This window comes from Rhinolophus sinicus, linkage group LG02 (assembly GCF_036562045.2).
Source record: "Rhinolophus sinicus isolate RSC01 linkage group LG02, ASM3656204v1, whole genome shotgun sequence".
Classification (NCBI taxonomy): Eukaryota; Metazoa; Chordata; class Mammalia; order Chiroptera; family Rhinolophidae; genus Rhinolophus; species Rhinolophus sinicus.
This window is the reverse complement of record NC_133752.1, coordinates 185,277,462-185,291,032: the sequence shown is the minus strand read 5'-3', so window position 1 is coordinate 185,291,032 and position 13,571 is coordinate 185,277,462. Positions and strand designations below refer to the sequence as shown.

Here is a 13,571-nt window from a genome sequence, read left to right as displayed (position 1 = left end):
GAATTCTAAATTATAATCACCAGGTCTATCAGTTACTACCTCTATGATCTCGGGAGAGCTATTTACCATCTCTAAGCCTCATTTCCCCTCCTATAAATGGCAACAATGGTAATGAAAATAATAGTAAGAAGGAAAAGAACACCATCATCTACCTTAAGGGGTTGTGAGGATTGAAGGAGAAAGCGTATAAAACATCCAGCACAGCAGTCAACGGCTCATAGTAAGTACAGAGTAAATGTTAGCCGTCAACATTATACAAAATCTAAACCTTGGCCCCAACTGGAAACTGGCTACCAGGTTATGACAAAAAATGAAGGAAAAAAAATCCTCATAGTGAGATTAGATATCTCTTCTCCTGAATAAATGTGATTCCCACAAAGAATAACAGCTTGCCCATATTCCAAGGGAGACTGCCACTCATGGCACTCGTTTTTACTTGGATGTAAGAAAGGCAATATTGGGAAATAACCCATGCTGCTCCCATAAGCAGATCCCAGAGCCTCAGTTATCCGGGGCAGGGATATAGTGCAAAGGATTTTAACTTTTAAAACCCTTGAAGAAATAAAGGTTCTCATACTTGCAGCTGTCACTAGAAATGTAGTGTCCTCCCTCTCTAGCATTCCTAAAACTTGGTAGCTTTCAACATGGTTCAAATCTACATATTTAATGAAGCTAAAGCACATACCTGCAAGTAACTGGGGGGGACAAGAGGGGGGTTGGATCTTTTTCTGTACACATATACATTGAAGAAACAAAAAGCAAGCCAGTATATCTCTCATTTAGATTTTGAAAAGGAAAAAATAAATAAATAAAACAAACAGGAAAGAAGATTTTTTTCTAAGCTTAAAAGGGGAACTCACCAACTATGGAGAAATTAACCTTAAAAATCTAAAACTCCAGTATTAATATTACAAATACTTGAAAAAGTAGTCAGTGAAATATAATAAAGATTTTTTTCTTACTTTTCATTTATCTTTACCCCCACGGTTTCTAAACCAATTTTTCTTGTGCAAGCATCTCTTCCTATTGCCAGCAATACCTGAAAAATTATTAACATGTTGTGACTATTAACAAAAAGGCTTTGCATGAGTTATTTAATCCTCTTTTCTCTGCTTACTAAGCCAATCTGATTCATCCAGACCTGGAAAGAAGTATTTCATTAAGAAAACAATGCAAGAGTTTAAACAAATTACAATCTTTTAAAAAAAAAAATCCTTTGGACATGATATAGCAGAAATCTTTACCCACTTCATGTTAAGAAAAGGGTTGCTAACAATTCTTTAATAAACCTAAACAAGTTTAAAGACAAAGGGAGCAGAGTCCACGACTGAATTCACTTAAATATTAAAAGTGGTGGGCTGGGGAGATGAAAGGGAAGAACCTGGGACAGAGAAATTCTAGCTCATTTAAAAATGCTGATGCCTTTTTACAGCCATTTGACAAGCGATACTTTAAGTTGCAGTGGAAAAAATCTGAAGCCATCCCAGCACCAAAACAAATTACAGTATCACAAGTAATAAAGATGTCTCAGAATGGGAATAGAACCAAGGGTCTTGGAAAGAGCAAAGAGCCATTTTAAGTACCTAGCAAATATCCAATAAGCATATTATTTGCTTTCTAATGAAGTATTGACCTGGGTCCATTTCTTACCGTATTGTACTCTCCTTCGATGATTTCGTCACCACTGGTGGACTTAGCTACCACCCTGAGTCGGCCTGGTGTCCCTGCTTCAATCTGTTCGACCTAGAAAAGTGAAAAAGTTTTACTCCATATTAAAGACACATCAAGGTGGACAGTTTGTATCCTCCCTTTCTAAGCGGGTAACCCAAAGTTAAAACACAAAATCTGATTTGAAAGGTCTTTCATGTCCCCTCTCCCTCACCTTAACGTCACTAGGACGGTGTGAGTCTTTTATTAATCCCCTTCTTTCTTGCTGCTAATGTTTGCTAGAGGGGCTTTCCTTCAAATAGTTCTAAACAGAATAAAATTCAGAGAGAAAAGTGAAAGAGAAAGCCAGAGAAAGCACTACAACTCCTAAAACCAAACCAAGGACTTACTGCTCTCCCCAGGCTCCTATCTCGAGACTCACCCAGAACCCCGAATGCCCTGGAGCCACTGCTGTGCCCAGTCAGAGATTCTCTTTTGACTACAGATGTTCAGCTTTGTCAACAAAGGATAGACATGGGGGTAGGTCAATCATGATACAAATAAGAGCTAGAAAGCCTTAAAGACCATAGCGGGCAAGGCGGTATGTGTTATCAGAACTGAGGGTTGTCTGCAGCTGTTAGGTGTGAAAGGAGGAATAAGCAGGCCCTGTGCTGTGCCAAACGAGATCCCACATGGGAGCCGACCACACAGAGCGGTCAATGATAACCTACAGAAAGGGTAACGATGACTGAGAAACCCCTCACCTGAAGGACTCTGCCAGTATGTGGTTAACATTTGACATCTCTGAATGGCAGCCAAATCGTGGGTTTCTGTAAAATATTTACTGGGAGAAACCCATAAAATCACCTGCAATTTCTACTCTACCTTTACAATATAACCTCTCTGTATGGGAAAACTGTCAAGGATCATTTTATTTTCAACATCAATAAATAGTAAAGATTTCCTTCTTGAACTCCCTTCCGTATATATTTAAGTCCCTTTGAACATACTAGAAATGTCTTTCCTGTTTAAGGTACAATATTCTTCTTTGGAGAAGAGTTGAATTGGCCCATGGCTTAGATTTGCTTAAAAATCATAAAGGCCTCGTCCTACCTCTTACTTAATCTTTCCTCTGCCTTACTTTTCTGTTCCAGTCAGGCCTTTTCTGTATCCAGAACAGTTTCTGCATTTAGAACAATGTTAATTCCCACAGCCTTTTTGCTCATACTATGTTCTTTGTCCAAAATGCACCCTCTCCTTCCCCTCGCATACAGCTTCTTCCCCTCAGTCACTTTATAATACAGCAAGTGTTCACTACCGGCCTCTGGGGAGCGGAGACACCCTGGCAAACTGTCATGTGCATAAACACAGGCTTATCCACGAGGGATAGTCCACCAGCTTCTCACGGGGAACCACCACTCCCCAGATGGTAAGATGCTATAAAGGAAGACTTTACTTTTCTATCAGTAAAGCATACTCGTGTACATACTGCTGCTGTTTTCTAACCATAGTCCTAACACAAATCATATCTCTACCCCCTAAAAACCAGCTACAGCAATCAAGAATTGATAACTTCAGGAAATCTGCTCTTAATCCTCACAGCAATTATGAAATAGAAAGATGGTACCTGGCACAGACTAAGTCTAAAATGAATCTGAGTATAAGCCAATGTGGTCTTCACGAGAACTGAGCTAGGTGCTGTTATCATCCCAATGTTACGTAAGAAACCGAAGCTCACAGAGGGTAAGTAATTCCCCCAAAGTCATAAAGCAAGAACCCGGCAGAGCAGGACTGAATCCAGGTCATTCTGACCCCGACACTCATGCTCTGTCAACATTAGAGATTTCATGGTCACGCAACGAAACGAAGTTAACCCACTGAGCAATTTTTAAAATGACCACTAAGGTTCCTTAACTTTAAGAAAATAGTCCCATCTCTGCCTGCACTGCAGGAAACTACTAATGTGAGACAGGCGAAGTGCTCAATTGTGTCACTCTCATGTATCAAAACATTATGTTACGTTATCAAAACAAAATATTATGTCGTAATGTTAGTAAGTCCCAACAGAACCTGACATATTATTCGGCATTTTCAAAAGATTAAATTAGCATAAAAGCCCAACCCACATAAAAGTAGATAATCGTTTTCAGGGAAGCCAGAATAACATTGCGCATCTGTTGACTACACTGTATACTGAGGAGAAATGTCTTATGGAAAAAATTTTAAATCCGTCTAGTCTTGAGCTCTTACTTAAATCACTGGTATGTATGAAGGAGCATAGTATAATACACAAGACATGAAGTAAAGGAATGCATAAAGGGAAGCATTAAACAGAAGCGAACCAAAGGTAAGAAAGATCAGAAGGAAATGAAGAAATTATTCATCTGCCAATAAGAACAGAGCTATTTAGGTGGTAGGCAGGTACAAGTTTACGTATCTGTATCACACAATTAAAGCATTACTAATTTATAATGCCGAAAGGATGCTTCCATCATCCACCCAACTTTCTTTCTAGACTTTTCACATGAGTACAGAATCAACAGACTTACAGGTAGCCCACTTACTTTTATTGGTACAAACTGTTTTATGAACTTGATACCATGTTCTTCCATATGTTCACCAATTTTGTTGGCCATGTCCTGGTCAAATCCTCTAAGGAGAATGGACCGCACCATAACAGTGACATCCAAACCAATGCCAGCAAGAAAGCCAGCACATTCCAAAGCCACATAGGATGCGCCGACTACCAGGGTCTTCCCCGGGCAATAAGGTAAGGAGAAAAGATCATCACTGAAAAGAAAGTTTTTTTAAAAAGAGAAGAAAAAAATAGGAAAATGTTCATATGTGAATAATGACCAGATCAAAGTAAATATGTTTACTTTCTTATGAACAAAAGAGTTTTCAGATTTAAAATATTCAATTAGCTACACACATCATATATGAGAAGTTTTCATAAGGTCTTAGACATTCTCCCTTTCTTGCCACCCAGTTGCTTTGGGGGTAGAGCTTAAGCTACCATGGCCAAACACAATAAACCATATTAACTTCTGACAGAACAACTCACAAACAAACTGGTGAGTAGTTTGGAATTAATTCTCCACTAACGTGTTTAGTAACATCCATGTGCAATCGCCACCCTCATCTAGCCACTCAGCTCTCTCCGTGGTGGAAAGTGTGTTACCTCTCATCTGGAACACCAATTATCAAGAGTGGGGAGAGGGATGGGAAAAAAACTACCAATATACTGTTTTTTGTTAATATAAAAATCCAACAACAAAAAGTTAAACCTGACAAAACCTTCTAGTTAAGTGAAGAATATACAAGACATGAGCGGTATCACAAAAGCACTGTTAGAAAATGACTTTTTTTAAATATGAGAAGGGAGCCTATTCAAGACAACGGTTGCCATCTGTGCTACCCCCATGAGACACAAAGGAAAAAAATTATATCTCCCCCACCCCCCAAAAGGAGTCTGAAAAGAGTAAAAACACAATCAGAAACTCCTGGGCAAAAGCATCCAAGAGGACCTATTTATCAACAACCTGTCTTTATGATTTAAAATACCTGAACAACAATTCTGAACAATTTATCATTTGATGGGCAAAAATAAATCACATAGCTAAATCTTGCTTGACTCACTTATTTCAGAAAGTCTATCTACACTGACACTGCGATCATTTGAACAACAATGAATAGAGACTAGGGATGGATAAATCTAAATGGTCTGCTATAACCTCTAATTCTTTTAGTGTCCACATTGCAAGGGTCAGAGTAAGCTAATAGATGACCCTAGTTTTATAAAAATAAAAAAAAAAATGTATATACACATGTATCACTTTACAAAATGTTTGTGAATATCCAGCTAGTTTTATATGTTATACATTTATACTACATACTCACATATATATAAATTTCAAATACAAATATAAATTTAAACATATTCTGTATGCTGGCAGTGACGTTAACTCTGAGTGGTAAGATGACCAAGATTTACAGTTTTGAATTTTTAAAATGTTCTTTCTCTCTTCTAAAATAATCTTTCCTTTCTCTTTTTCCCAATCTCCTGCCCCGTTGGGCAACAAGGAAAAAAGAAAAACAAACAAACAAAAAACCACGTTACATTTTAGGAAATGGACTACATGGGTTTGAAGAAAAAAGCAAAAGCATAAATCCACAATGGGTTTTCCTCCCTGCAATTCCCCTACCTGCTGATGCAGTACTCTTTGTCACCAGGGATGCCCAAGTAACGAGGCCTTTCACCAGTAGCGATGAGAAATCTCTCTGCTGAGTAAATTTTTTCTTTGCCCTTGTTATTTGTTGCCTACAAAGGAAGCAGTATGACAGCTTTTAATAAGTTGTTATCCTGTAGAATTGTAATCTCTATAGTTAACAAAGGAGGCCATTCACCACATTGTCCAATTTGATCTTCATAAAAATTTGGTAACGCGGAAGAGGTGTTAAGACTCTGCGTAATCTTAAGGGACTTGCTCAGGTCACAATGCTAAGACGCAGAGCCAAGACTCACGTCCAGGTAACCTGGCCCCCAATCCAAATACCCTTACCCTTTACCACACCACAAAAGCAAGCCCCATATGATGGGATGGCAAAAGCATCCAACTGGACACTCTGCGTCCCAGTGGCTATTACTTTTATTAGGATAATCACCTTCTTTTCTCCTCCCCAACCCCAAACAAAGCTTAACACAAACAAACCCCAAAAAGCTCCTCAGGCTTTCACACAATTACCTTAATCCTATGAGGACCAACAAACTGCCCATATGCGTTCTCATAGGTGACTTTCTTCTCCCGCAGAGCCACCCGGTAGCCCCAGTTCAGTGAGCCAATGTGATTCTGCACAGCTTCTGTCATTTTTGCCCAGTCATGTTTAACTGCATAAGAAAATAAGACGAAATGTTTAGCTTCCCAATTGCCTGGCAAAGATGGTTTCTCAGTAACTATTCACATAGAGTACAAAGAGCAAGGCTTTTCGTTGAAAAGGGCAAATACTTCACTTCAAGCACATAAACAACCCTTTCACCTTCAAATATTCTTTCCTTTTTAGAAAACTACCAGACTACTAAATAATGCGATGCTTCCTGGCAATTCTTAAGACTGAAATAACCATTCACTACTGTTTCTCTTCTTTATCTAGAAATGAACAGGAATTTACTTTGGATTGTAAATAGTAATTGCGGGGTTAACAAGGTGTGGTAAGGCCTAGGACTCTGCATTTGTAATAACCCCTAAGCGACTCTGATGGAGCCAGATTTGGCTTTACTAAACTGGTTAACGGTCTCTAAACCAGGGGCTGCCAAGCAAGGTCCACCACCAGCCAAATCCAGTCCATCACCACTTTTATAAATAAAGGTTTTTTTGCTTTGTTTTATTAAATTTTATCGGGGAATATTGGGGGACAGTGTGTTTCTCCAGGGCCCATCAGCTCCAAGTTGTTGTCCTTCAATCTAGTTGTGGAGGGTGCAGCTCACTGGCCCACGTGTGAATCGAACCTGCAACCCTGCTGTTCAGAGCTCACGCTTGAACTAACTGAGCCATCTGGCCACCCAGTAAAGTTTTATTGAAATATACCCACAATCATTTATTTACACATTATCTAGGGTGGCTTTCGTGCTCCACGGCAGAGTTGAGTAGTTGTAACAGAGACCATATGGACCAAAAAGCCTAAAATATTTACTATCTGTCCCTTTACAAAGTTTACTAACCCCTGGTCTAGACAAAGAATTTTAAGAGTCTCTCTCATTGCCCCCCCCAATCCCAATGTCACCAGAGAGAGAAAGGTTCAATTCTATCAGAAAACTAATCTTTTGAGTCAAGGCACTAATATTAAATTTCAAAGGATTAAAAAAAAAATCAATTATTTGTCATTCATTAATTAATAACTTATCAATGACTAGGAAAAAATAGGATACAGATAAAATATACTCTGGTGGTAGGAAGAGGGCAGGTTCTGGGAAAGCTGTGGTTTGAAAAGAAGGACAAGAAAAATCAACATATACTGAAAGCTTCTATCAAGGAAATGAGGAGTGTGAGTATTGGATTCAGAGGAGCCACACAGGAAGTGGTGAAACCAAGTCTATGAGAACCAAAGGCCAGCCTCTGGAAGTGGGAACGAAAAATGCTTTGTGGTATCCTAGAGAACAGATTATTGATCGTCGATTCACAAAATCATAAAATGTTAGAACTGCAGCAAACCTTAGAGAGATCAGTTCAATCTTTTTTTAAAAAAAAAAAATGACGGCAGAGGCCACTGTGGTTGTGATGCCAAGAGGACTGGGAGCTGGGGGATGAGGGTATGGGGGGTGCTGCCAGGATCGGCCTATGGGTCTGGCATCCATCAACCACCACTATAAAAAGAGTCAGGTCTCATTGTTTCTCCACCAGCTATGGAACAGAATTCCACTGGCACATGTAACTCACCCCCATGTACCAATCATTTAGCTGCAACAAAGACCAACATCTTACCAACCTCATTTCTTATACCTCTTTTTTTTTTTTTAAACTAGGATAGTTTAAGCAAATCCCAGACATATTATTGATGGTGGTTTTGGTTGTCATAGTGACTTAGGGACGCCCAAGGGCCAGTGATGTTAAATATCCTTCACTATAGTTCCTTACAACTAGGAGCTGTCCAGCCCAGCGTGCCAAAAACATCCCCACAGAGAAACAAGGAACTGGATCAAAGGGAAGATTCATCTGTGAAATTTCAGCTGTAGAGCTACCAAGTAGATAATACTCTGCTAATCACACAGGACATACCATATTCTAAAAGAAAACATAGTTGAGATTAAATAGTAGCACCAATAAATTCAGTTATTTCAATGATGAGACCTAAAGCAACATTAATTCCAGGCGTCACCTGATAACCAAATTCCTCAAACCCCCTTTCTACCAAAGTTCCTTTATCCTCTGGTATAGTAGGCAGCCACTTCCACCCCCCAATCTCTGCGATTATGTTCAGGAAGGAGGAATTCAAAAGTTCCACCCATCAGTTTGGGATTCAGCATCAAGTCACTCCAGAAGCTCCCATGGTCCTGACCTTGCATTCCATTCTGACAACTGAGTTCCTGGTCTTGCAAAATCCCAATTCCTACTTCATACACTACTGGTGGTAACCACTGTGGATAATAACATGCCCGGAACCCCAGTTCTCTATGGCTGCCCTGCCTTCTGATAATCCCCCAATCCACCACCTTCCTGCATTCCCAAATATTACTTGGATACTCCATAACCCCACACTCAGCCCATCTGTTGGCACAACCCCAGTGTTTCTCCAAGGCCTCCTGATTCCACTGGCCTGGTCTACCAGTTGGAATTCAATACTGAGCCTCTGGGAGCAGTCTATGGGGCTGGCACCCGGTCACCACCACTATTAAAAGAAGTGGCAGGGCCGGCCCGGTGGCTCAGGCTGTTGGAGCTCCATGCTCCTAACTCCAAAGGCTGCCGGTTCGATTCCCACATGGGCCAGTGGGCTCTCAACCACAAGGCTGCCAGTTCAACTCCTCGAGTCCCGCAAGGGATGGTGGGCAGCGCCCCCTGCAACTAAGATTGAACATGGCACCTTGAGCTGAGCTGCCGCTGAGCTCACAGATGGCTCAGTTGGTTGGAATGTGTCCTCTCAATCACAAGGTTGCCGGTTCGACTCCCGCAAGGGATGGTGGGCTGCACCCCCTGCAACTAGCAACGGGAGCTGAGCTGCGCCCTCCACAACTAAGACTGAAAGGACAACAACTTGAACAGGAGGTGAGCTGCGCCCTCCACAACTAGGACTGAAAGGACAACAATTTGAAGCTGAACAGCACCCTCCACAACTAAGATTGAAAGGACAACAACTTGACTTGGAAAAAAAATAAAAGTCCTGGAAGTATACACTGTTCCCCAATAAAGTCCTGTTTCCCTTAAAAAAAAAAAAAAGTAAAAAAGAAGTGGCAGACTCTAGCTGGCCAGGCAGGATTTGTGCTTCACCTGGGTGTGTCTTTAGGCTGATGCCAGCAGCTGGGTCATAAGCCATCTCTGTCGCTCCTGATCTGATCACGTCCTACTACAGAGAGCCAGGCTACACCATTAGGTCTGACAACAGTAACCAGCTAGCAGAACTACCCAGGATCTTTAACATGTTCCGCGCACCTTCTCACGTGAACCTCAAAGCACCTGAAGGGGCATGAGCTCCTTCCATTATATACACAGGGAAATGAAGGATGGATGACCTGCCCAAGGCCACACACTAACTCAATGGCAGACACACACACACAATGTATGTGAAACGTCAGGTGTGTGGGAGAATACATCCCCAAACTGCAAGCCCTCAATTGCAAACCAATGATCTTGCTTTCCTTGTAATGACAATGGAATCCTAAAACTTCCAAAATACTTAATATTTTATAGGTACATTTAATTCTTGAGCATACGAAAACTCAAATAGAGAAATCTGAAAAATATAAAGACCAAAAATCTTCCAGAAAGGACCAATTCATCCAGTTTACGTGCCTGGCCCAGGTCCCTTTCCTCCCTCAACACACTCAGAACTATTTGCAGTATCAGAGAAGACAGTCTTCCCAGAAAACTGGAACACTGTTCTCTGGTCAAGGACATGAGATTAGATGTTTCTGTTTGAAAAATGCAAAATAAGTCTTCACGTTTTTATCTGTTGTGAACACGGCTCAGCAGCCTCTAGAGCTTTCTCATTTGAAAAATTTCCAAGTTTCTTTCGCCCTCTAAAATCTAATGCATAAACATTTATCTAAATTCACTGATTATTCACCACAATCATGCAGCACCAAAAGGATGGAGGTAATGACCACCCCTTCAGCAGGGACCCTGGCAGGCAAGGCGGGCACTGCTAGGCCCCAGCTCACTTTGGAAGCCCAAGGCTTACTGAGAAAATCTGAAGATAACAACAAACAAACCACCAGGCTTCCATTTGGGAAGAGTGAAGGCATTTAACTAGAGGGCACAGTTCTTCAACAGCTCTCAGCAAAGGTTTGGGGATCGCTGCTGACAAAGACAAGAGGTAGACGGTGTAAACATAGAAAATTGTATTTCTACTTTAAAATCTGGAAAAGGGAAATACAAAAGAGGTAAATGTTCAATTAGTTGGATAAATGATATGTGTAAGAAGAGACAAATAAAACAACTTTGATTTGGCTCAAGTTTTAAAACCTCAGGAAATTAGGAAGCTTCTGCTGGTTTTAATGTACACATGTGCACTATGGTGGCAGTGGCTGTTTATTATCTCGGTTGCTGTACATTTATTAGTTCTTTATTATATAATTTAGAAATAAATTCAACATAATTAAGTATGCTAGTGCTTATCACTATTACATGGCAGAGATATTCTTTTGCTGGAAAGAAGATTTCTCAGCTCACCAAGTTATATTCTACCACCCGATTACTGAATGTATCGGAATCATACTGAATTGGCCTGTTAATAAAATTCACATTTAGTAGTGGCCTGTACTTATGTCTTACCTTTTTAAGATTGTAAAGACCTCTCTCTCTCTCCCTCTCTCTCACACACACATACACACGTGTGTGTTTATATATACACACACATTCCTATATTTCTAACCAAATTAAGCAATCTGCTCCACTAACTTCATTTTACATTGAGTTGATAGTTTAAAGCTAACATCAACTTGTAGAACATACCAATTTGAGTACCAGCCCCTCCAAGAATGAATAAACATTTTATGACTCTAAGTTATACCTCCCCAGCACTGTTATTTACCTAGATTTAAGGGCCAGTGGCATTGAGTATGAAGAAGACAGTCAATGGAAATTATAAATCAAAATTTGCTTCCGACAACCTTACTTTTTCTAACAAATTCTAGACTTTTTCAGATTAATATTCTTGTTAAATGTCCTCTTTTAAGAGGGCACTAATTTGTTTCAAATATAAACTTCCCATAACATCTGTTAACTGTTTTTCTACAATCCATTAAACAAAGAACCAAGAAAAGTACTCAGCTGAAGCTACTGCGATTTACTAAAACTGATGAAAGAATTAAAAGAAGTGAGTCTGGGTGGAAAGGACAAAAACTAACATATGTTAAGTGGCAGGTATTTTAATCACACTATTGTATTTAATCCTTGTCCACATAGGCAGTAAATGACAAAGGCAGAATTTGTGCCCAGGTCTACCTACTACAATAACCTGCAATTTAATGGGTCAGGAGGCTGGGGTGAAGGAAAGATCTTAACTCGACGTCCCCTTGGGAAAGAAGTCCCACTGAGAATACTGGTAGAGTATGTGTGGAATAATTTGGGGGCGGAGGGAGATTCACAGATGTTATGGGAGTGGTTAGGAAAGAAAATGGATAGTTCCTAGGTTTTCCTCCCAAAGGCACAGAAGAAATACTGGAGTGCGGCCTACAGGTTACACAGTCACTCAGCCCTCTTGGGGAGAGCGTGGTAAGGAGAGGCGCACTCACAGCCGTGCCAAAAGCTCTCACTGTGCCGGCCCCTACAACAGCTCCTGAAGCTCTGATCCTACAAACGAGTTGCCATTGGAGCCATCGTGACTTTAAAAAGATGCTTTTGGTGTAAACGCCATATGCTTTGAACTCCAAAATACCTCCGTCTCAATCCTAGTACCACCAACTATTCTTAGCTGTGACATGGGCAAACCACTTCAACTGCTAGCTTCAGTTTCCTTGTCTGACAAATGGGAATAACAGGACCTCCCTCCAGGGATAGAAGGGTTAAATATGCACTGGAATAGAGATGGAATAGCGAATAAATGATCAGTCCTGACCTCAGGACCTCAATGAAGCCATATGACGCTGGGGAGTGGCAGAAGGTTGAGACGGGGAAGGGGGAAGATGGCAGCTCCCTCTCTGTTACAGCAACGGTCTTCACCTTCTCTCCCCATTTTCTTCCTACTATACCAGCAGCCATCCAAGGAAGCAACTATAAGCATCTGCTCCATCTTGCCCTCAGCAAAACTGTGCAGCTTGCTAAGCTAGTCTACACATCCCTCCTAGGACCTCTCCCCCAAACCACCTAGGGTGTTCAGCTCACAGCACCAGTCCTCACACCCATTCCTCATCCGTGATCTCCACACACAGACTCCGGACACACCAGGGTATTTGCTATTCTTCAAATATGTACCTTATTCATTCTCTTTTCACTGCCTAAACAAAGTGAACCCCCACCCCCCACCTCTGTTCACTGTCAGGGACACAACATCTGAGAAATCATCTCCATCACCTCTTAAATCCGTTTTTCAATTCCACCTCTAGGCTCCCAGGGTACTTGGTTTGTACATCAAAGAATCAGTACATCAACGAGAACAGAATCCATGTGCCTACACGATTTGTATTATTTATCTCCGTATCGCCCCAGCAGACACGCAAGTACAAACAGTTGGCACACTAATTAACATTATGTAACTTCATCAGTAGGATTTCTAAAATGTCTACTAAGCAGCCTAAGAAGGGAGACCCTGTGGTTAGGTAGGTGCGTTAACATTAGGCTTCCAGGAAGGGGAAGAGTGTGTTAATGGTAGACTTGGTTGGTGCGCATTTAGACACGGAAGTAAATAATAACTTGGAGTGGGGGCAGAGGAGGGAATAGAAGTGGACTATCAGTAGATTATGTGTTAAATTCACGTCCCATAGGTCCAGAGAGTCTGCTCAACTGCCCTTTTCGTTGGTCAAGAGTAAAGGACAAGGGGCCAAATCATGAAACTCTCGGGACCAGCCTCAGGCCTCCAACGGTCATGGACAGAAAGGAGCCTTGTAAGGATCTGAGGAAAGAGATAAGACCCCAGCATAGGAAAACTTTTAAAGTTACTAATTTTTTAAGATTCCAGACTTAGAAAAAAAGTAGTGTTAATTTTTAAATGGGAAGGAAAAGCATCAGCAAAGGAAGCATGACTAGTTTGAGTGGAAACAAAATTTTTCAAAGCAT

The 13,571-nt window shown here is 40.9% G+C and overlaps 1 protein-coding gene across 8 annotated transcripts in view; it reads right to left on the bottom strand.

Annotated features, from left to right (window-relative positions):
* TXNRD1 (thioredoxin reductase 1) overlaps positions 1 to 13,571 on the bottom strand; it is a 125,167-nt gene that overhangs the window by 19,202 nt on the left and 92,394 nt on the right. For all 8 annotated transcript variants that reach the window (XM_074326240.1, XM_019728470.2, XM_019728471.2 and 5 more), the window contains 5 exons: positions 6,393 to 6,535; positions 5,853 to 5,968; positions 4,212 to 4,437; positions 1,651 to 1,743; positions 963 to 1,039 (listed from right to left, as the gene is read on the bottom strand). In XM_074326240.1, the coding sequence (XP_074182341.1) occupies positions 963 to 1,039; positions 1,651 to 1,743; positions 4,212 to 4,437; positions 5,853 to 5,968; positions 6,393 to 6,535 (655 nt within the window). The remainder of the gene's footprint in view (positions 1 to 962; positions 1,040 to 1,650; positions 1,744 to 4,211; positions 4,438 to 5,852; positions 5,969 to 6,392; positions 6,536 to 13,571) is intronic.